Genomic DNA, 21,950 nt, shown 5'->3' on the forward strand with positions numbered 1-21,950 from the left:
GACCTACAGTTAATAATTACTAGAATAGCGTGACTTTCCTTTCCAGTAAGTACTCGGATATCATTCAAGTTTGCAATGTAAAGGCCGTTGCAGTAAAATACTCTGCCTCAATGTGTCCAGAGCAATGATCTTCGCAAGTACGTTGAAAAGCGCATCGGAATTATCTGACATCTTATACATTCAGAGGTTTTATACGTGAACTAGTAATCTTTCTTTGAAATATTCATACATTTACAAGACGCACTAACACCCGGTTTGCCTCACTATGTCAGCACTACACAGCGACACAAATCACCAAGTGTAAGTAATAGTACGCGACCACCCAAAGCCTAAGAAAAATTTCATGACTAAACTAGAAATCCCATTGTAGCAAGAACGAATACTCTAGAACTCGTTGCTAATGAGATATCATTTAGTAGATGTGTAATGCTAAAAGGTAATATATACACTTACACGTGAGCGACGCTCGTGACGGCTGGGTTCTGCGTGAGAGCAGGGAAGGGCGTCTGTGTGCACGCTGCATCGACATCGGTGATAGTTGCAGTTCCAGGGAAGAACGGGTCCGGAACATGGGCCGCGGGTTCTTGAGGAAAGTTTGTCAGCGCAGTGGGTCAAGAAGCGATTTCGCAGGTAACGTACGAGGAATGAGTTCTGAGCAGTCAACGAGCTGCGATACGTCTTGGCCAGTGAGCGAAAGCTTGGTCAATCCGGCACCGAAGGCATTTCGCATCGCATCCTCGTCAGTAATGAAGCTCTGCCACAAGCATGATGTACGGTCGTCACGAGCAATCGCCACGTCGGACGGAAGGCGACCCTCTCCAGGAACCGCGGAATGCAGGCGCGTCTCGATGAAGAATTGACTGTCGAAAACGTGATTTGTACTGTCGAATGGCGCTCCTCGGTTCGCTCCGGTAATCGTGTCAGCAGCGCTAATCGAGTGAGATGCGAGTAAAGAGACAAGTTCGTCTGTACTGAAACCGGCGTCGGCGAAGCGTTCAATGATAGTGTCAATAGGGTCTAGAAGGATAATAGAGGCGTCATTAAATTGTACATGCTAAAGTCGGTATAGTAAAGTACCTCCTGGTTGAGAAACGAGACCATCAGGAGCTGCGGCAACAGCATTCGGGCGACCCGCGAAGAACTGAACTCTGGGTGTACCTTCGCAGTTCGTGATGCCAAGTGCGCCAGCAAAGTGAACCAAGTCACCAGCAGAAACATTGTGCCTTGAGAGGAAAGGCACCATTGTAGTGACGAAATCTTCGACACCGCCGTTACCACCGTTGGCGGCGAACGTCAACTCGGTGTCAGAAAATGTGAGGATCGAGCCATCGGCTCCGCCGCCACCGAGAGTTGGCGAGAATGCAATACCGTCGTGGAAGGTGAGACGGAGAGCTCCACGGACCTCTTCACCGCATTCATTTTCAAACAGATTGCTCTGGAGGTCATCACGAAGAGCGAAGAATGCACAGCAGGCCTCGTTCGTCGCGGTGTTAACGCCATCAGGACAGCTGACACGGCGGGTGAGCGCCGCATAAGTGCCAGAGAGCGTTGTGACGAGCGAAGTGATTGCGAAGAGGGTCTTGAAAGACATATTGCAGTAAGATGAAGCAGGCAATTATCAGAGTACTGTTGGCTCTGGAGAGACAATACCCATCACTCCTGCGTATTTATGCATCTAGAACCTGTCAAAAGCACTAAAGATGATTGGTTGCATATGAGCGGTTCCACGTTCAATAGTTACGGACATACTGAAGAGCTGGACGTGAGAGAGAGCACATGTCTCGACAGGTACAATCCATACCGAAAGAACGGGAATATAGGCTGTGCATGAAGGTGAAGCTTGCAGGAATGAGGACAGAGAATGATGAATAGCATTCATGAACCGTTCTGAAACAAAGACTAGCACGGGCATTCATTATACACGATGCTCTTCCTGGTAGTTTAAGCCATGGATTTCGTGCATCGAAATCAGTTAAACCATTGGGAAAGCAGAGACACAGCGTTGAGCTGAAGTGCACAAACGGAAGGTGAGCTGACAGACTCGATAGCTCAATCTATTTCTAGAGAGTTCTTAGAACAACGTATAGCAAAGAATAGCGAGACAGAACCTAGACAATCGGCACGCGCTACGGCACAGAGAGCATTGAACTGATCACCACATGCACATAGTTAGTGTGGGCACCAGGATAACCATGTCGCTGATCTTCATAACCAGTATGGACAAAGTCTAGGTCAGCAGTAGTATGGCGGAGAGTCCACAATCTGAGGGTTTCCCCATATCTGGAGATGATTCGAGGGAACGGAGGAGAAGACCGCGAAGGCGAGAACGTCAGGAACAGATGAGGCCTTGGGAGGCGAGATCGTCTAGCGGGTCCGCTTACCGTAGGGCGGGACAGAGCGTGGGATACAAAATTGAGGAGAAGCGGACAAGAAGATGAATTTGACAGCATTAATAAAGAACCGTTGCTTCGGAGCCGCTTCGTGCAGCTGGAACCTGGCACAAGACCCCAGCGTATCAGGAGACGGGTATTATACAAGTGCGCATGTCCTGACATGCTTGTGCTTATTATTGTTAATCAAAAGAACAAGTAAGACAGCTTCTGCACATTGCAACCGAGAGTGACGACGCTTCTGATTGTTGCAGTCTTGCAGTACAACATATGGTGTTCATCTGACTCGTGTATATCGCTAATCAGTCTTTGGAACGAATCTCAGGAAGGTACGTACAAAGGGACGAGCATATCGCCATCGCCTGTCTTCCCGTTCAAAACAGAACTTCAGGTCGGACCTCACCTAAATCAACCCATCTCTCCCTCGGGAGGTGTCATTACCACTGGTATGGCTGCCTTGCGTGTCGCTCAGAAACGTCGTCTTAAACGTACTGTGCTTCTATCTAACGGCCTAAGCAGCGGTACACCACTTCTCTCATATCCTTCGCTCCCGAACGGGTGAATAAAATAGTGTCTGATTCACAGGTCTGCCGTTTGGAGAAGGTCAATGCACATATGGTCTTCCAATAGCAACTCATTCATTTGACTCACCAGTCTTCCATCCGTCAACATTGCCTTGTTTTTGCTTCCCTATCTCTCATGGCTCAGAACTTATCTGAGTCCAGGAGGTCGCCGGAGAGGCCGAGGAAGCCATGCTATCGCATACATGCACAGTCGCAGTGGTAGATTTCACTATCTTGGGTGTTGCTCTCATGCAATGCTTGGGAATGAGGCTGGATGAGCGGTAGAGATCGGCGGCAGAGAGGCAAGTGCTCTCGGGTGAAGGGGAAATGTATGATCTTTCACAGCACAGAGCCGCGGAAAATGATTCCGAGACAGGAGACAAGATTCATCCAATGAGGGTAGACAAGCATATGGCATATCTGGCAGTTTGTTGTTGGGTATTTTTTTTCTAGTCGAGATGCGTTATCGCTTCGGCTCTTCTTCACGTAGCACCTCTCTTGCACAGTGATGATAGCAACTGGACGGACTTGTGATCCAGCGTACACAGTGAACTGCAGCAATAGCGTCTGCTACGACGAAGCTGCCAACACCTGCATCAAGTCCAGAGAGACATAACTAGATCAATTCGCATACACAAAAACGAAAGCTGCACACAGTTTCAAACGGTCTTAGTTAAGAATTCCGCGTTATATGAGCTTAGGAGCAGCCTGGGAGCATACTGTTGGTCCTCACTACCAAAATCGTGTAGGGATAATGTCGACAAACAGAAGTTGTGCTACTCACAAGTTCTAGTTTGAAGTGATTTGAAGAGACTGTTAGTCAGCTTTTCGACTTGCAATGCAGGGTGATTTTTAGCCATTCTGCTAAAAGGTCATAATTTGTGTAAAAGTTTGCAAGCCATTCTGTTCTCCGCACGCGCATTTATGCAAAAGTAATAAGTAACTTTGAGCATGAAACACGAAAGTGCGAGAATAAAGACACAGTGCTTTCAGAATGCCAGCTCACAAGAAACGTGCAGGTTGGAAACAAATGAAACTCGTCGACCAACGAACGTCAGCTGGCCCTAAAGTAAGTCACGTGCAATGCACGCTCATCCCCATGCTTCACAATTATTCAATTCAATTCAATTCAATTCAATTCAATTCAATTCAAATCCATTCTGATCTCAAAGCCAAATCTCTGAAATTTCCCTTTCTCCTGTCCTGTCTCCTCCGAGAATAACACAAAAATCTCCGATGAGTGAAGTCGTCAATGTCGTAGTCGCGCTCGCGGTGATCGTTTTCGTCGTTCGGTGGGCAACTTCCACCTCACGCGAGACGCCTGAGGAACGGAATGTACGGACTACGCTTGGTTTTAGGCCCAAAGCTGTTACACCTGAGATGGTGTGTCAACGTGCCATTTTCGAGTGAAACTTCGTGTGCTAATCATGGCTTGCACCTTTCCTCCTTGCTATTATGTTGGATTGCTATGGAATTCGTAACGAATTACTCGTCAACTTTCTTTGTGATGGCCGCGCGGGACCGTCGCGAATATAGACAGAAACGATTTCAAGCATGTTCCCTGATATGCCAAGGTATTCATGAAATGAACACAAAAGTATTAAACATCTAAATCTCCTGGCATTTGTAGAGAAAATATACACTATGACCTCCTGCGAACTGGCAGTGTCGAAATGACAACGAACAAAATCATCGAGCGCGGATTCTTAGATCCTGTGCGTGTCATCTCTTCTTGTCGTCCTCTCATCTTCTTACCATTTTAATTGTGACTTATGATTTGCAATGGCAAATAGCCGCCACAGGCATACTTCCGGCTATACCCTCGCACTGAAAATGCACGCCAACCCGCAACTGGAGCTGCACAACGACCAGCCTCTCGGGCTCAAACGCCAAACACGTCCGGTGCTCAAGCATCTTCTTCATCCTCTTCAGCCCCTGCACAGAAATCTGCACCATCACTGATTGCACGATATCACTTGGAGAACTATCTTTCGTCGCAACGCGTTGATGAGCGTACGAAAGAACGAGAAGCCAGTGAGGTAAAACTGGTATTCGAGTCGCCTGAGCAAGCGGGTGGGAAGGCTAGGTGGGAAGAGACTCCCGAGAAGCGCGAAGCTAGTCTGAGGGAGAGGAAGGCTCAAATGATCTTAGCTGCGAGGAAGTACGTCTGGAATTCTTCACGTCGTCCTTCGTTCGAAAGTGATTAATGCTTATGTGCTTTATGACGTATAGGCGATTAATTGAGCAGCAAAAGGCCGCCGGAGCTGCACCTGCCGAAGCTGGGCCATCAGGCCTGAAAACAGAGTAGGACTGGCATTCATTCCCGGTTTCTCGTCTGTTCTCCCCGCTTAATGGTCTACTCAATTCTGCGTTTACTCCCCTGTTTATCCCTACATATCACCCGCACCCATAATGCTATAATGATCATTCAATCGCCATGACGAATGACGCAACATGTTTAACTGGGTTCAAGATTTCGTTTTGCCACCAACTTTGTTTCTTTGTAACTCGAAGTGGGTTATTTAGAGAATTTGGCAATATATCGACTATCGATTTATGCTGTTGTTTCTTCCTCCTTGCGGATGTTCAATTGGGATATGAGCACGGTAATTTTAATGCATTTCTAAATCTCCAGTCCTGTAAGTCCTTGTGTACAATTTCGTGATAAGCACATACGCAATCCGACTACCTCCATGCTAATGGTTTTATACTGTACACATCTATTCAAGATGGGGCTATGAACAGGGCCATGAGTGATATGCTGTATAGCTCCGTTTCAAACCGTCTTACAGTAAATAGTATATTCACTTAATAGGTCTTAACAAGCCTTACTCTTGCCTCCTCTGCAGTTGGCGCCTTCAACTGCTCATCCATCGCCTTCACAAAGCAGAAAGCAACATATCAGCGATTCAAAGACTCGAAAGGAGATCGAAAGATACAGACCTTGTTCACGCTTAAATACGCTTCAATAAACTCTTCTCCCAGTGCATTTCTCATAACTTTATCTTCCTGAAGTGCTGTCCTCGCTTCATCGATACTCAACGGCATCCTATTTACTACACCGCACTTTGCCCTTTCTGCTTTGGACAGTTCGCTCGCGCTTGCAGAAGAAAGTCCGACACAGCTGAGTTTAGAGCGATTATAGACTCCTGAGAGACCTGCAGAAAGGAGAGCGGCAATGGCGAGGTATGGCGAGGCAGTTCCGTCGACGGACTTGATTTCGAAGTGATAATCCGCTTCCACATTTTTGTTTGCGTTCCCTAAGGAGGGACGAGGACCACGACCGGCAAGCCGAACAGGTGCCTCACGATTATCTCTACCCCAACACACCCATGTCCCGCCGCTCCATACGCCATCTACCACACGGTCGTATGATGCACGTGTGGGGAGGGTAAGCGCCGTCGCAGCTTGTAGGTGGGCCATTAATCCGGCAAGGAAGGATGATTGGAGAGGGGTGAGCGAGACGTTTGGCAGAGAGGTGATCTGCACTGGTATGGCTAGGGAGGACCAAGAGGGTGACGTAGATGTTAAGGAGATATGCGCATGCGCTGCACTTCCACCTGAAAGTAGGAGGAGGCGGGAATTAGCGAGTGTAAGTTAAAAGAGGGGAGAAGCGTGAGAAGCGAAAGACGAACAGCTATTGTTATAAACACGCGGAGCGAGCGTAGCGCGCATACCGTGCTTCGCAGCAATGTTCAGAATAATTTCACGCGTCGTAACGAGCGCGTCGCAAGCCTCGAGAGGTGGAAGGGGCCCAGTCACAAACTCATACTGCATATCAAATAGCAAGATTCAACATAGCTCACTACAGAAGGAGCCCAAAACAATTCACCTGACCAGGAGCAGATTCGGCATGGTACATTTGCAACTCGATTCCAGCATATTCAAGAGCGTCAGCGATCTCTTCACACGCTTTCGTTTCCGGTGTTTCAGATAGTAGAGCGGAGGTTTCGGACCATCCGTAGTCATTGACCGCTTGTATGGGATTGACTGAAGAGAGAAAAATGACTTCCGTTTCGAATCCGATGAGAAACTCGACACCTTCTGTCTTTCGTGCATTCCTTTGGGTTTTGTTCATCATTTATTTAAAATTAAGATATTATTGGTATTGTTAATGGGGCATTAGCAAACACGAACTTCCCGAAAAGAAAGGTCCATTGGGGTACTCACTCAACGATTCGAGGGAGAAGTGCACGAGGGCATAACATCGCCTCGAACGGTGCCTGCTTTTCAAATACTTCATTCTCCTCGAACCAACCCATCACACTCGCGTGTCCAGGAGCATACTGCAACAGCCGCACAGACGCGAGATCAGGAACATAAACATACCCTCCCGTTGCGCTGAACCCTTCGGCCAAAGAGAGGAACGCAAAACCAAATGAGGCTTTTGCAAGCGGGATGCCTCCATGAGGGTTGTATTTCACTAAGTGTCCGTGCTCCTTGTCGGAATCGACCTGATTGGGGATCAGATGCCCATTGGTAGTGCCAGATGAAGTTTCAGAGGCAAGTTTCCGAAAATGCCTAATTGGGACGACACGGTAGCGCACGGAATTGATAAAGTCAACCCAGACAATACGGACGAACTGTACTTGCTCGTCATTCAGGATATCCAGACAGACTGGAGGCATCGAAGTTACTTGTTCTTCTATCTTAGACATAGCTTTTTATCAGCGTAGAAGGGAAGATAGAAATAAAAGAGCCCGCTCAGTGCTTCTTGAACTCGAACCACAATCATCTTCCCACACTTCTCTTTTTTCACCCCCTCTATGTCATTGCACTCATAGAGACATATTTTTCATTTCGGTCCCGCAGGCCCTTGTGCACAATTTCGTGATAAGCACACAAGCAATCGCCTTCAATGAGCGCATCTCAAAGTAAACCATCAATTAAGGAACAGAGCGAGAAGGATGAATGCATCTATTCGAAATGGATTTTAACAAGACCATGAGTGATATAGGGTAACTCGGTTACTAAGTTTCTTACTTAATAAGTCTTAACAAGCTTTACTCTTGCCTCCTCCGCAGTCGGCGCCTTCAACTGCTCATCCATCGCCTTTATAAAAGGGAGACAGCTCATCAGCGATTCAACGAGACTCGAAAAGAGTTCAAAAGACACAGACCTTATTCACACTCAGATATGCCTCAATAAACTCTTCACCGAAATCATCTCTTAAAACTTTATTTTCTTGAAGTGCTTTCCTCGCCTCATCGATACTCAACGGCATCCTATTTACTACACCGCACTTTTTCCTTTCTGCCTCTGACAAGTCGCTCGCGACTATCGAAGATAGTCCAACAGAGGTGAGTTTGGAGCGATTGTAGACCCCCGAGAGACCCGCGGAAAGGAGAGCGGCGATAGCGAGGTATGGCGAGGCAGTTCCGTCGACGGACTTGATTTCGAAGTGATAATCTGTCTCCACATTTTGGTTTGCATTACCCAAGGGCGGACGAGGACCACGACCGGCAAGCCGAACAGGTGCCTCACGATTATCTCTACCCCAGCATACCCACGTCCCGCCGCTCCATGCGCCATCGACCATTCGGTCGTATGACGCACGTGTGGGGAGGGTAAGCGCCGTCGCGGCTGGTAGGTGGGCCATTAATCCGGCAAGGAAGGATGACTGGAGAGGAGTGAGCGAGACGTTTGGTAGAGAGGTGGTCGGCACGGGTATGGTTAGAGAGGACCAAGAGGGTGAGGTGGATGTTAAGGAAATATGCGCATGTGCTGCGCTTCCACCTACAAACAAGGAAAGAGTTGAATGCAAACGAAGAGAAGGAAGGCAGAAACCGTACAGCTATTACTATAAACACGCGGAGCAAGCGTAGCGCGCATACCGTGCTTCGCAGCAATGTTCAGAATAATTTCACGCGTCGTAGCGAGCGCGTCGCAAGCCTCGAGAGGTGGAAGGGGTCCAGTCACAAACTCATACTGCATATCAAACATAAAAATTCAACGCAGTTCACTGCAAAAGGTAATAAAGACGATTTACCTGACCAGGAGCAGCTTCAGCATGATACATTTGCAACTCGATTCCGGCATATTCAAATGCGTCAGCGATCTCCTCTAATGCTTTCGCCTCCGGTGTTCCAGCCAAAATGGCGGAGGTTTCGGACCATCCGTAGTCATTGACCGCTTGTATGGGGTTGACTGAAGAGAGAAAAATGACTTCCGTTTCGAATCCGATGAGAAACTCGACACCTTCTGTCTTTCGAACATGTCTTTTGAGTTTTCGTTGGTTATTTATTTGCAGTTACGAAATTATCGTTATTGTTATATTTTGCATTAGTAAGCACGTATTTTCAAAGGTCCATCACAGTACTCACTCAACAATTCGACGGAGAAGTGCACGAGGACAGAACGTCGCCTCGAACGATGCCTTCTTTTCAAAGACCTCCTTCTCCTCGAGCCATCCCATCACACTCACATGTCCGGGAGCATATTGCAACAATCGAGCAGACGCGAGATCAGGAACGTAAACATATTCTCCTATCGCACCGAACCCTTCGGCCAGCGAGAGAAACGCAAGACCAAAGGACGCCTTTGTAAGCTGGATGCCTCCATGAGGATTGTATTCCACTAGATGTCCGTGCTCCTTGTTCGAATTGACCTGGCGAGGGGTCGAGTGTCCATTGGTTGTGGCGGGTGAAGAAGTTTCAGAAACCAGTTTCCGAAAATGCCTAATTGGGACGACACGGTAGCGCACGAAATTGACGAAGTCCACCCAAACAATACGGACGAACTGTACTTGCTCGTCATTCAGGATATCCAGACAGTCTGGAGGTATCGAAACTGCCTGTCCTCCCAACTTAGACATAGCTTATTATCAGCGTAGGCGCAGAAAGGAAGATAGAGATATTGCTCAGACAGTGGCCTTTTGAACGCCAATCATGGCATGGCGTGATAACGGTCGCCAAGAGCCTGCCTGCGCCCACCAAACCCGCAGCCATCTACCCTCCAGGCGATCATATTTCTGACTTTGTCCATGCGTGAAGCAGAGCCCCATTCGGATGTAGTGCGCAAGCGACCGAGATCTTTGGGCAATATCTCGGTGATTTGTCTGTCTATGTACTGGTAATTTACATGAATATGTGCAAGAAAGTCATTCGAATCTAGCATCTCACGAAGGTATAAACATGTATGTGTCAAGAAAAAGCAAAGTTATAACGTTCACGAAAGAATGTCGAAACGAAAGCGGAATCGAATAGGACATAAATGACGTAGCTTGTGTGGAGAAGCAAAAAAAAAGTCAAAAATGGGGCACGGAAGTAATCAGCTTCTGTGAGAATCTGAGCCGCAGGATCGAATATCCGGTGATATGCGGGAGAATCGAAGTAGTCTAGGCAAGATCTAGCATTGATCTATAGATTTCAATGTCTGCGCCAACCCGGCTGTATGCAGTAATGACCGCGCTTTCGGTCTGCTACCACCCAAATACCCTAGAGAGAAGAAATCTAGTTAGCATCCTTTGCTGTAAAGTGAAGTTATTCATGACACCGCGCCTTGCACATGCGAACCACCTCAAAATTCCAAAAATACCTCAAAACGAGAAAGCAAAGCAACTCACTCCTCGTGCACCTCAACTCCCCCACATTTCCTCCACGCTTCCCCGTCTACGCTTCTTGAAACTGCCTTTACGTCTTCCACCAACCCTTGCGGCCCACACACGCCAAGTGTTACACCTTTGGCTCGATCTCGTCCAAGCGCAGCAGTCAGTCGCACGAGTCCATCGAGTATTCGATCAAGCGCTGGTCGTCCGGAGTGAACGGAAAGAGTAGGCGCGAGCGATGAGAGGTATGCCGCCGTTGACGATGGTAACCTGGAAGAAGAAGAGGGAGCACGAGAGTAGAAGATTGAAATCTTGAGTAGGATCCCTTGGAGGTTTGTTACTCCGTCGATCAAAGCAGAGAAGGTTGGGAGGAGGGGTCCTATAGAGGCTATTTCCACAACGAATACAACTATCAACAAGATCTATCAACTTGGTATAAGGAGACGAACCTTGGTCTTGTGTGATCCACACGATCTCAATAAACCTGAGACTAGATTTACCCGCCTGAACGGCTTGTACAAGTTCTTCAGCTTGACTCAAAACAAATGTAACACCACTTCCGCCACCGACGAGCATAACAGACGAGAAGCTCGCTATCATCATATGTCCCAACCCTCCTGCCATCCACAAAGGGTAAGGTCAGAGTCAGCGGAATTAAGTCACAGTAAATACACACCGTATGGCCCCTCGACAATTACTCTTATATTACGAATCGTTCCATATCCATCCTCCGTTGGGTAGTATCCCGCTCGTCCCGCAATATCGTACAATCGTGAGGTCCAATTCCCGGCCTTCTTCACAAGTAATGTCAAACCGCGTTTCTCCGCCGACTCACCCCCAGGAGCGTTTGCTACCGTGAATGGATGTGCAACAGTGCAAGCAAGCAACCCTATCTCGGTGGAAAGGATGCGTACTCGCACATGCTGGCCTGCTCTCCAACCACGCGTAATTGCGGGTATTTCGAGACGCACGAGCCCCAGTTCTGGGACAGTTTTGATTCGTGCAACACAAAATCGTGTTTTAAGAAGCCGCAGCAGGTGATCAAGTGCATAGATACACGCGCCGAGCACGACCCATTTAATACAAACCTCTCTGTGGAAGCAAAGCTATAGCACGTGGTTAACAGGTGGAATTAATAATGGAAGGGGAGCACTTACTGCGATAAGGAATAACGAGTAACCAACAACGTGGGAGAATAGAAAGAACGTATAAGCCTTATTGCGAACCCAGCCTAACGATGCGAAGAAGAGAATCTCGATGCCAGCCAAGGCAATCGTGCCGTGAATCACAAAGTCCTTCTCAAACTCCTCTGCAAGTATACCCTCGATTGCCCACTTGTAAACTAGTGCATTTTGTCAGAGTTCAGTCGTAAGTACAGAAGTATTCTTTGATAGACATACTAAAGCCGATAGCATGAAGATTTGCAGTGATGAAAGAGACGATGCCAATCCATCTGTGTGCAAAATTCAACTGCAGGAACCAGGGAGGATCAATTGTATGATCAAACCGAAGTAACAAAAGCAAGAACTCTACCTTTTCATAGCCCATGCCAAGGAGCATACCAATTACGTTATTCTTTGTCGCAAATACGATAGTGATCGGAATTAGTGCAGTCGCAAACCATCCAAGGCGAACAGATTCTGTCAAGGGATTTCCATCCTTGATAAACTGGAGCGCGATTACAGCGGCGATGAAAAGCAAGGCGAGAGTCAACTTCCCGACCGACTTCCCAGGAGCAACGCTGTACGAGAAGAAGGATAATGCAGGGTAGAGTAACGTCGAAAACGCCGGAACATGCGGGGGTGGACTCCCCCTGCCGGTGTATATGCGGTCACCTTTCCTACCCTTCTCCATCGAATAATCGTGCACAGCAAGCGTGTGTGAGTCGTCCGTCCTATAGTCTCTAAACGTCGCATCGGTATTCTGGCGGCGCACACGCACTGGAGTCGTCAATGGGGGTGATGCAGACCTATTCCTTGCAGCTGACCCGCCGTAAAGTAGTTGACCACGCGCCCATTCCGAAGGACGAGAGAATCGAGCAACGATGCGAGGCAGAGCTAGGAGGAAGAAAAGGGCAATAACGCACAAGAGAGCGATATCAAACCAAAAGACAATGAGCTCGTTTGGGTCCATGCCAGCAGACTCTGCCTGGCTGCTTCCAGCCCCAGTGCCTACAGAAGCATTAGAGGAACCGGAAGGAGGCACCGAGCTCGCAGCAATGGCAGAACGCGTCGCGACCGTAGGAGTTGCAGAATCATGAGGAGCAGCAGAATCCGTCGAAGAATAGGCGATTATGGCGCTCATCCGGTAGGTTTCACTAGTTTGTGTGAGTGAGACCTGTAAAGGAGAGCGTGTAGCAAACGAAGGATAATCAAATAGCAGTTAGCATGGGAGAAGAGTATGCGTAATGAACTCGGGATGGAAGCAAAGAGTGCGAAGTTTTGAAAAGCGGACGTGAGCAAGGAATGCGTTTGTTGAACGAACCACACCGAGGACATGTGCAGTTATCATATATAATGTCAGACCAGAAGCATATCAAGTGACACGAGGCCGCAGCGGCCGTTGCTTTTTGCATTTGTTGTATGAATGTTGCAAAGTATTACGGAACGCGCAGCAGATAAGTAGGCCCAGAATAGAAGCGCTAGATAATTTGGTCGAATATCATCGTCACAAAGCACAGCATATGTTGAATGCAGCGAATCGATCGATATATAGAATCCAAGCTTGCTGTGCCTACTGAGACGCGCGAAAAATGAAAAGGAACCGGATGCCGTTGCTGAAGGAGCCAGAAGCCAAGTGGAATCAAAATTGATTTCGCACGACCACGTTCCCTTTGCATTTGTTATCTATTATTCGACGAGATTGAAAATGCTGACGAAATTGCTCTCTATATTCTCTGCCAAAAGTTCTTCCATTCTTCCTTGAACACCGATCAGCCTCATTTAGATAAATGAAGCGGAAATGCTGAAACAAAGTAAAAACAAGTCTGAATCAAGCCGAATTATACTTATCTAATACTTTCTTTGTTACTTCTTTCCGAGGGCAACGGCGGCCAGTCCACAACTCGAGCTGCGCAAAGCCTTGCTCGAGGAGAACATCGACTCCTCTGACTGTCTTCCAGCCTTGCGAGGATGCCGCCAATGACAACAGCGGCGTTTCCGCAGGTTTATACGCCATATCCACGACAACACCATGCTCTGCACTGAACAGTGCCTTGGTCAGGTACAGTCCATTGGATCCCTTCTCAAGCGTGGTTGCGGATCCGGGGATGGTTGAGATAACGACCGCCGGAGCCGCATCTGAGAACGAATCCAAGTTATCCAATAACACAATATTGTATTCTGGGAATGCGTCACGGAGAGCTTCCGCAGCACTTCGAGTCCGGTTGTAAAGATAGATCCGGCCTACCCCAAGCGAGTGCAGTGCGTATAGTGCGGCTCGCGATGTTCCTCCTGCCCCAATAACGAGACCTGCCGCCGGTACTCTGCCATCGCCCGGAAGCCTTGCCAAGACAGTGCTGCGGATTCCAATCCAGTCCGTGTTATCACCACGCAAAATTCGCTTGCCACCAGGATCTGTTTCCGCGATGATCGTGTTAACAGCACCAATGGCCTTCGCGTCCGCAGTTAATTCATCTAGTAGAGGCATGACTGCAAGCTTATGTGGAATTGTTACTGATGCGCCACCGAAGGACGGAGATTGCAGCAGGCTTCGAATAGACTCATCCACCTCCACCGTCTCAAATAAACTGTACGTATGAGGTAGGCCCAGCGCCTGGAAACCTGTACTGTGCAGCGTGGGTGATGGCGATTGGCTGATAGGTGTTCCGAACAAATAATAGCGTTGAGCAGGAAGCTGTCCGATAAGGTGCAATGCTGTCTGGATTTGCGCGAAGGATAGTTGACCAGGCGCAGCGCTCACCGACATAAGAGGATGCGTAATTGGACTTAATGTACTATTGAGAATACGAGACAATTGACCTTCATATCCAGTATTAATCGCAATGAAGGGTTTTGCGTCAGGTGTTGCCTCGACCGACCGAACGAAGTCGGCCAACGCGAAGTTATCTTCAAGTGACGTTGCCTTTCCAACTATTTTGACGATATTGCCTAGTTCTTTGGCCTGCGCATATTTTTCCTTCACTTGTGGGCCGTCCCATTTCATGTTTCCACTCCAGTCGTGCCATGATGCAATGATCTGCGAGTTTCCCTTGCGCTGCGCAAACTCACGGATTCGTGCGTCGTTCCAAGCCAGCTCGACGTCGATATACTCACAGCCCATGCGCACTGCGACATTGAACAGCGCAAGCGCTTCAGCTTCAGCTCCATCTGGATGCGAGCCACCCTGTGATACACTCCGAACCGTGAAGACAATAGGCAAGCTTGTTTTCTGCCGGAGTGCTGCGAGTTGCTCAATCACGTATGCCGTCGGCGGGATGTAATTTCCCCTCGTCTCTACGTCCTTCGGCACCCGCAGGAGATCGACGCGTAACTCGATTGCATCTGTCCCAGCCGTCAGTTCATCAATGTGCGGAAGCGCAGGCGTAACACCCGGGTATGTAAGCGAGAGGAAGTAAGAGCGTTTTCCACGAGCAACATTCGCCGAAACATTGCGCTTCACACCAGTAATGTGGTGGAAAAATCGCGTGACTTCCGTGCGGTACTGCGAAGCCGTTGGGCTCGCAGACCCTATTGCGTTGTCGTCTAGTGAGCGTGCTGCAACATGCTGCAGAACGCCTGTGTAATTGACGAACTGATATGTCGAGCATTCTGCAAACCATGGCTGTCTCCTCGTGCAAACATCAACGATCGACTCGCCGTATTGTGGACGAGACGTCTCTTCAGTGAGGTACTTTACCACCTCGTCCACTTCACGCACGATCTCCACTACAGGGCCTTTTGTCCTCCCGTATTCACACAAGACGTCACGCGCCGCGGGCGTCTCAACAATCCCTCCCCCAAGGCTGATGACATGGCCAGTCTGGTGTTCCGCGAGGAGAGTCTTGAGCATTTCTGTCTCTGCAGCTCGGAAGGCCCGCCAACCGTTCGCGTGAACGAATTCTCGTACACCCATCTTGTGATGTTCCTCGAAGGCATGGTCCGCGTCGAGGAAGGTCCAGCCCAGTGCTTGCGCGGCGAGCCTGCCAACAAACGTCTTGCCGGATCCGCGCATGCCAATGATGACGACGGAGGCACCAACATTCGCTGTGGCCTCCTTGCTTGGCGAACCGCTCACTGGACCTGAGACCAGCTCTACGCCTTCTACATTCAGTCCGATCTAACGACTCATTAGATCAACATGTCTCTCGCTTGTGATGCTTCTTACCTTATTTTCGAGGTCGTCCCACCAGTTAGGCCAAGTCTTCTCGACGCAACGCTTTTCTTCGATAATCGTGTTCTTGACGACCGAACCAAGCACGCTAAAAGCCATAGCCACTCGATGATCGTCGTAACAATGGATGCTGCATCCCTCTTTCAGCTCTCCGACCGGTCTTCCGTAGACCTCCAGTCCGTCATCTAACTCCTTGGTCTCAATACCGAATTTAGCTGTAACACCATCAGATTTGCTTATTCTTATTAATAATCATAAGTCACGTACCAAGTTGATCGATCATTGCCCGAATACGATTGCACTCTTTAACCCTCTGGTTTGCAATGCCTAGAATGCGCGTTGTAGTCATCGGACTTCCATCCGTAAGCGTTCTCTCTTTCAATGGCTCCTTGGTTGCAATCGCTGCCAGGACCGATGCAGTTAAGAATGCATCTGTCATCGGTTCCATGTCTACCATACCCAACGCACGGAGCTGTCCAATTGGTGGCCCCGTTACAGTCGTCGAAGTCCCAGTCTGGACAACCTCGCATCCCATCGGTTCAAGTACATCTTTCGCAAAGCGTGCATCACCCTGGAGGCTCGCGCTTCCTATGTTTTCTACCGTGCACGTTGTACCCGTCGCTGCAGCAACCGCAAGCGGATAAGTCGCACTGCTCGCATCACTCTCAATCGCATATGACGCTGGGTTGACGTATCGCCCACGTGGAATCGTGTATACGTCGAGTAATGCGCCAGTGTTGGGATCCGTGTGCCGCTCGACCACGATTCCGAAGGATTGCATCATTACTATCGTCATGTCGATATACGGCTGCGAGATAACAGCTCCGCCTGTGAGCTCGAGCACCACCGGTTCCTTCGCGTAAGGCGCACAAAGCAGAATAGAGCTAACATATTGCGACGAGACGGATGCCGCCAGTCGGATACGTCCGCCCGGGAGACCACCAGGCGCAATGGCGAGTGGAAGACAACCTTCCGATTCCTTGAAGTCCACGGAGCACCCATTCTCACGCAAAGCGGAGACGAGTGGTCCGACAGGACGTTGTTTCATGCGAGCGTTGCCCGTGATGACCGTTCGTGTCGTGTCGGTACTTTGCACAAGTGTGCAGACGGTTGTGAGGAATCGCGCTGCAGTACCCGCATTGCCCAGGTAAACTTCTTTACCTGGCGGAGGCGGAGAGAGCGAACCACCGCCACCCTCAACGACAAGCGTCTCGCCGCCGTCTTCCCACGAGAACTTTGCGCCTTTGAGATCGATCAAGGCATTCATCATAACCTGAGTGTCGTCTGAATGCAGGAGATTCGTAAGCCTGCATGTTCCTTCTGCTAGTGCTGCTAGGAGTAGTGCACGGTTCGAAATGCTCTTTGAGCCCGGCGTCGCCATCTTTACGGGATGGTTTTTCGGTACCGCAGGTACGACTTTGGCTGCTTCTGATAGAGTTTTCCGGATCATGTCATCGGGCACAACACTAGCCTTCTCTTCAAGAGTCTTCCCAATACGCTGCAGGAGAACAATTTTCTTTGCCGCTCCGCTATTCTTTTTATCAATAGCCATAATGTCTAACAATCTATCCACGGTGAGAAGCTTTGCCTGAGGTAGCGCAGCTATGCGCGGATCTGAAAGGCTCGTTGGAAGGTTGTATGCTTTCAAACAACGTGTGAGACGTCCGACAGCGACCTGACCAAGGACACCGCGCTGGCGCGCAATCTCCGCCTCAAGCACCATTCCGATTGCAACACATTCGCCATGCAAGATAGCAGGAGTCAGTACCGCTTCAATTGCATGGCCAATTGTGTGACCAAAGTTGACGAGATTGCGAAGTCCGGTTTCACGTTCATCAACAGTGACAATATGCGCCTTGACGCCAATTGAACCAGCAATAACGGAAAGCAACAAAGCTCGCGCCGAGGCATCAACGGAACGGGATTGAACTGCAGCGAATATCTCCGCGGAACGCGACTCGAGTGCGCTAAATTCGTCTTCGTTCCAAATCGCTGCAGTCTATATAAAACGAATAAGCAAAGTATATGCGCATATAAGTATTTATAAGTGCTCGCCTTGATGACCTCTGCCATGCCGTTTGAGAATTCTCTTGGTGGAAGCGTTTCAAGGAAGGCAGCGTCGATAAAAATATATTCGGGCTGCCAGAAGGCGCCGATGAGGTTCTTTCCGTGTGGAGTATCGATTGCAGTTTTGCCGCCCACACTTGAATCAACCATAGCAAGCAACGTAGTCGGTATTTGGCAAAACCGAAGGCCACGCATACTATGAATAAACAAGCATTAGCTTCTAATTTATGAATAATTCTAAGAATATTTTTGGAAGCTGTGCGATCATCACATATCCCGTCCCGTCCTCTGGGTATTCTTGTAGATAGAAAAAAAAAATAGACTCACAAGGTTGCAGCAACAAAACCGACTAAATCGCCAATAACACCTCCACCGAGGGCAAGAACGACGGTATCGCGGGTACACTTCTGTTCCAGTAGATAATCTTCAATTTCTGCCTTTCCCTTCCTGCTCTTCGACCCTTCACCCGGTTCAACGAGATAGCCCAGGAACCTCGAACTTGTACCCTTTCCCTGTTGCTTTTGGCGGAGGAATTCATCGTCAAATCTCGAGAGGTAATGAGAGCCAACGACTGTATCTGTGATGAGGACATAAGTCGACGACGGAAGTGTGTCCAAGACAGTTTGTACAATGTGCGGTGCGAGGTGAAAACCGCAATGAATGGAGTCTCGGCCTAGGATAGACACCTTCTTAATCTCGACTTCCGCCATGCTGTCACCGGTCCGGATAAGTTGTCTCAAGGACGTTATGCACAGAGAGTAGGACAATGACAACGATGGTCCAGAAGAACGTGCGTGTAGAGGTAAAAATTATCTTGTCGTTGCAAAGCCGAAATTTCCGAAGTAATCTACTATTCAAAACGGTTCGCTTTTATATACTTATCAACCGGTGTCCCTCGCAGAAGGCTGGACTCGCGTAAAGATGCGTAGAGGTCGCAGGAACAACGTCGGCAGACAGTCTGGAGCGATGCTGCTGAGGATGATCATCTTGATATAGGATAGCCCAACACTTGCGGTCAACGGTCGCGAACTACATATCCCGGATATGGAAATATAGTCTAGAGAATTTTGAGCGGCCGCATTTCACTGCAATTCACTCAGCGTTTGTCTCCGAGACATAAGGAGCCTTTTACACTCGAGATCGATTCTTGCAATTTTCATAGTCTTCTGTTGCGCTAATCAGCGAGAAAACGAGTCTACTCAAATATTCACCACGCCATAGTTGCTCGACTCAAGTATTTCCTTACTATTATATAATTGCTTGAGACAGATTAATGTATATTATCTCGGCCAAATCATCCCAACGAGTGCAAAACACATCAATCCGATCGTAACACTTTTAACAACCCGTTCAATCCTGTCCTTCCGCCTTCGTATTCGTCGTCTCCACTTCGATATCAAAGTTGCGAGAGACGAGGAGAATCGAATACGTGTGCCTGTTCGACGCATGATGAAGTCGTTATCTGAGTTTTCGGACGCGACTCCAAGTTCAATATCGTGCGAAAATTCCGGGCGGTCGTCAGCTGTGTAGGCATCCAGCAAGGAAGATTCGTTGGCTCGTGTCGACCCGCAGAGGTCGATCAGGGCCGAGAGAAAATGTGATCCGTCCAGGAATGGTAAAGCAAATAGGTTGAAGATGTACAGCGAGAAGGATAGGGTTGATAAGTAGCTGGATTAGAGGATGTTAATAGGTCCGACGGGTCAATAATACAGAAGGTATCACCTAAAGAATAGTGACAAAGAGTTGGGAAGCCAGAGAGGAAGAATTTGATGACGAGGCGACAATGAACCCACTTTCACTGTTTCGTTGTTGAAAATACACAGGAAGTACGCGTTAATCAAGGCTAAGCAACAAAACAGATAAATATTAACGAACCCTGTTCCCAAACCTCTTCCCTAGGCCCACTCCATAATACAGTTCTAGTCTCATTATTCACCTCTTTGGATGTCAAATCTATTTCCCAAATCGGAGGAGAAACTCCAATGCGAAGCAGTTGGGCACTCAGGTCTGGTCGAACGCATTCTTTCGGCTTCCCCATTGCGTCTTGCTCGGCAGTATGCTCGTCACAATCTTTCGCGGAAAAGCACCTCCCAGCAGGAGACGTAGATGGATTTGGAGACAAAATAGGAATAGGGTCAACACAACGTCCTTGCCCATTCCCAAAAGCTTGTATTGGGACAAAGCATGAGAGCTGCGCTGCAGGCGGATGCGCCGGAATGCCTTTCGCGACTCTTGAGTTGCAGCAAGTCATCGGTTGGTCTGTCATTGAATAGGATAATCAATGATGGAGCTTTTGAAACGTCGTTCTCGATGTTTATGGAATATACTTACCGGAAAAAGTGTCACTGTCAATACACCACCCTTGTTCTGCGATGAGGGGATCATGCCTGAGAAGAAGTTGCGACCACAGGTCTTCCGGAGAGGTTTGTCTACTAGTATTTGTGGTTCCGAGGGCAACGTCGTCGAGGCTGACGATAACATTGCCCGGTTGCAGGTAGTATGTCAGGGGAGATCCCTAAAGATTCGAACAATAATCATTTAAGGTTTAAACGAAGAAAACTAAGATGGGTTTTTACCTCTTCGATTTCAAGGACGACAAGGCCAAAATCACTCGCGTCCCTATATCCGAGTGCACTCCAAAGGGAAGAAAAGTTCATGAAGGATGCCAGGTATATTGTTCCCCACAGTAGAAAATTATGCCAAGCGCCCGAAGCGATGACACGTAACCTGGAGGTTTCCAACGCCATAGAATCCATAGAAGATGAGAAAGACACGAATGCGGAGGGTAAGACGACAGTTAGTGAGGCCCCTACTGCTTGGAGCGGTAAACCCTCTCTATTTTACGATGACTTAGGCGAGAACGACTGCGAACGTGGTAGAGACTCTTACATCGCGCCAGCTATTGCATGCCCTGCTTCGTGTAAACATTGTGCTGAAAAGAGAGCGAGGAGGATGAACCAAATATGGGACTGTGGAACTGTTACGCCTGGTATCTGAAAATGATGAGAAACTGAAATGACCGTACAAGTATTCCTTACATACGATTAAATTAACAGCCAGAGTGGATGTTTCGCCCATCCCAGAGACCTCAGTAGCTCTCTTCATTAGTCTATGCTGAGATACTTCATGATTCGAAAGGATGACTGAGAGAAATTGGGTTGAAGCGTATACAAGTACACCAAATCCCAGCAAAAAGCCCAGAACACCAAAAGCAGTTCCGACGTCATAAAATAGTTTAAGAGCACTTCTAACCATTCGTGCCGAAGGATTCTCGAGCCTTGCAATTAAACCATCATGCAGAGCATTTAACACACCCGTTCGAACTTCTAAGTGAAAGTTTCTAAGAGTGATTGCTAGCGCTTTGCCCTTTGAGAGTGATGCCCTAGGAGGCTTGCTACCCGTTGGAAGAAGACTCTGCGATGACGAATTGTATCTGTACGCGCGAATGCCATAGATGACAGCCCAAAATACGAAGAGGGACCAGAAGAAGGAGCTCATCCCAATTGATTATTGCGCTGCGCATGGATGGTCTGAGCAGAGAAGCAGATCACGTGGAGAAGAGTTTACGATTTGTCTCTGTTTATACATACATAAGTACAATATGTTTGCCTCTGTGCTATTTTACAGAAATTGTATTTCATTGGACATACCCAATAAGTCTTGTGCAATTGACCTGGGATACACCTGTGATTCGCTTGTCAAATGATACCCCTTGCTCAAAGCATTCTGAATTTCTGAATGGCCCTATCGGAAGAGTCGGAACGCTGAGTCACATGACTGAGCTGTATCGACCGCTGCCGTTCCGCTGTCGCGAACGAATGATGAGACTCATTGAGAGTTTGCTGCATGTGAATGCTGGTACTAGCTAGTAGGTCAGTCGTCCCGAGTCTATGCCTTCGGGTTCATACTGTGGAGGTGCCCCAACCGGTCACTTTTGAGCTATTTTTCATATTATTACTTACTACAACTGTTTTATAACACAAAAAAATTACAATTATATATTACAACATCTTAACTAAAAAATGTTGGTTTTATTTTTATAAAATATTAAAA

The 21,950-nt window shown here is 48.3% G+C and overlaps 7 protein-coding genes across 7 annotated transcripts; 2 read left to right on the forward strand and 5 right to left on the reverse strand.

Annotated features, from left to right (window-relative positions):
* Positions 1–384: 384 nt before the first annotated feature.
* FmMnP1a (manganese peroxidase) lies at positions 385–1,591 on the reverse strand (the record flags this gene model as incomplete). The annotated part of the gene is made up of 4 exons (XM_007261809.1): positions 385–397; positions 454–583; positions 640–1,017; positions 1,078–1,591. 4 exons carry the CDS (start codon positions 1,589–1,591, stop codon positions 385–387), a joined length of 1,035 nt encoding a protein of 344 aa, XP_007261871.1.
* Positions 1,592–2,243: 652 nt separating this feature from the next.
* FOMMEDRAFT_150513 (uncharacterized protein) lies at positions 2,244–3,238 on the forward strand (the record flags this gene model as incomplete). Its single annotated transcript, XM_007261810.1, has 5 exons — positions 2,244–2,371; positions 2,459–2,537; positions 2,653–2,948; positions 3,045–3,054; positions 3,116–3,238. 5 exons carry the CDS (start codon positions 2,244–2,246, stop codon positions 3,236–3,238), a joined length of 636 nt encoding a protein of 211 aa, XP_007261872.1.
* Positions 3,239–4,179: 941 nt separating this feature from the next.
* Positions 4,180–5,420, forward strand: FOMMEDRAFT_138029 (uncharacterized protein). The gene is made up of 5 exons (XM_007261811.1): positions 4,180–4,336; positions 4,490–4,527; positions 4,584–4,668; positions 4,747–5,114; positions 5,186–5,420. The coding sequence occupies exons 1-5, from the start codon at positions 4,190–4,192 to the stop codon at positions 5,259–5,261; spliced, it is 714 nt and encodes a 237-aa protein (XP_007261873.1). The 5' UTR covers positions 4,180–4,189; the 3' UTR covers positions 5,262–5,420.
* Positions 5,421–7,936: 2,516 nt separating this feature from the next.
* Positions 7,937–9,767, reverse strand: FOMMEDRAFT_130952 (glutamine synthetase/guanido kinase; the record flags this gene model as incomplete). The annotated part of the gene is made up of 5 exons (XM_007261812.1): positions 7,937–8,005; positions 8,073–8,689; positions 8,746–8,881; positions 8,943–9,171; positions 9,277–9,767. The coding sequence occupies 5 exons, from the start codon at positions 9,765–9,767 to the stop codon at positions 7,937–7,939; spliced, it is 1,542 nt and encodes a 513-aa protein (XP_007261874.1).
* Positions 9,768–10,513: 746 nt separating this feature from the next.
* Positions 10,514–12,632, reverse strand: FOMMEDRAFT_74257 (uncharacterized protein; the record flags this gene model as incomplete). The annotated part of the gene is made up of 6 exons (XM_007261813.1): positions 10,514–10,887; positions 10,949–11,116; positions 11,176–11,605; positions 11,657–11,841; positions 11,900–11,969; positions 12,033–12,632. 6 exons carry the CDS (start codon positions 12,630–12,632, stop codon positions 10,514–10,516), a joined length of 1,827 nt encoding a protein of 608 aa, XP_007261875.1.
* Positions 12,633–13,490: 858 nt separating this feature from the next.
* Positions 13,491–18,607, reverse strand: FOMMEDRAFT_130954 (Pentafunctional AroM protein; the record flags this gene model as incomplete). The annotated part of the gene is made up of 5 exons (XM_007261814.1): positions 13,491–15,776; positions 15,825–16,045; positions 16,098–17,829; positions 17,886–18,093; positions 18,225–18,607. The coding sequence occupies 5 exons, from the start codon at positions 18,605–18,607 to the stop codon at positions 13,491–13,493; spliced, it is 4,830 nt and encodes a 1,609-aa protein (XP_007261876.1).
* A 559-nt stretch (positions 18,608–19,166) lies between these two features.
* FOMMEDRAFT_144109 (uncharacterized protein) lies at positions 19,167–21,390 on the reverse strand. The gene is made up of 7 exons (XM_007261815.1): positions 20,940–21,390; positions 20,787–20,890; positions 20,474–20,732; positions 20,229–20,412; positions 19,773–20,156; positions 19,620–19,695; positions 19,167–19,565 (listed from the first exon to the last, which is right to left on the reverse strand). The coding sequence occupies exons 1-7, from the start codon at positions 21,150–21,152 to the stop codon at positions 19,178–19,180; spliced, it is 1,608 nt and encodes a 535-aa protein (XP_007261877.1). The 5' UTR covers positions 21,153–21,390; the 3' UTR covers positions 19,167–19,177.
* Between the last annotated feature and the right edge of the window lie 560 nt (positions 21,391–21,950).

This window comes from Fomitiporia mediterranea (genome assembly GCF_000271605.1).
Source record: "Fomitiporia mediterranea MF3/22 unplaced genomic scaffold FOMMEscaffold_1, whole genome shotgun sequence".
Classification (NCBI taxonomy): domain Eukaryota; kingdom Fungi; phylum Basidiomycota; class Agaricomycetes; order Hymenochaetales; family Hymenochaetaceae; genus Fomitiporia; species Fomitiporia mediterranea.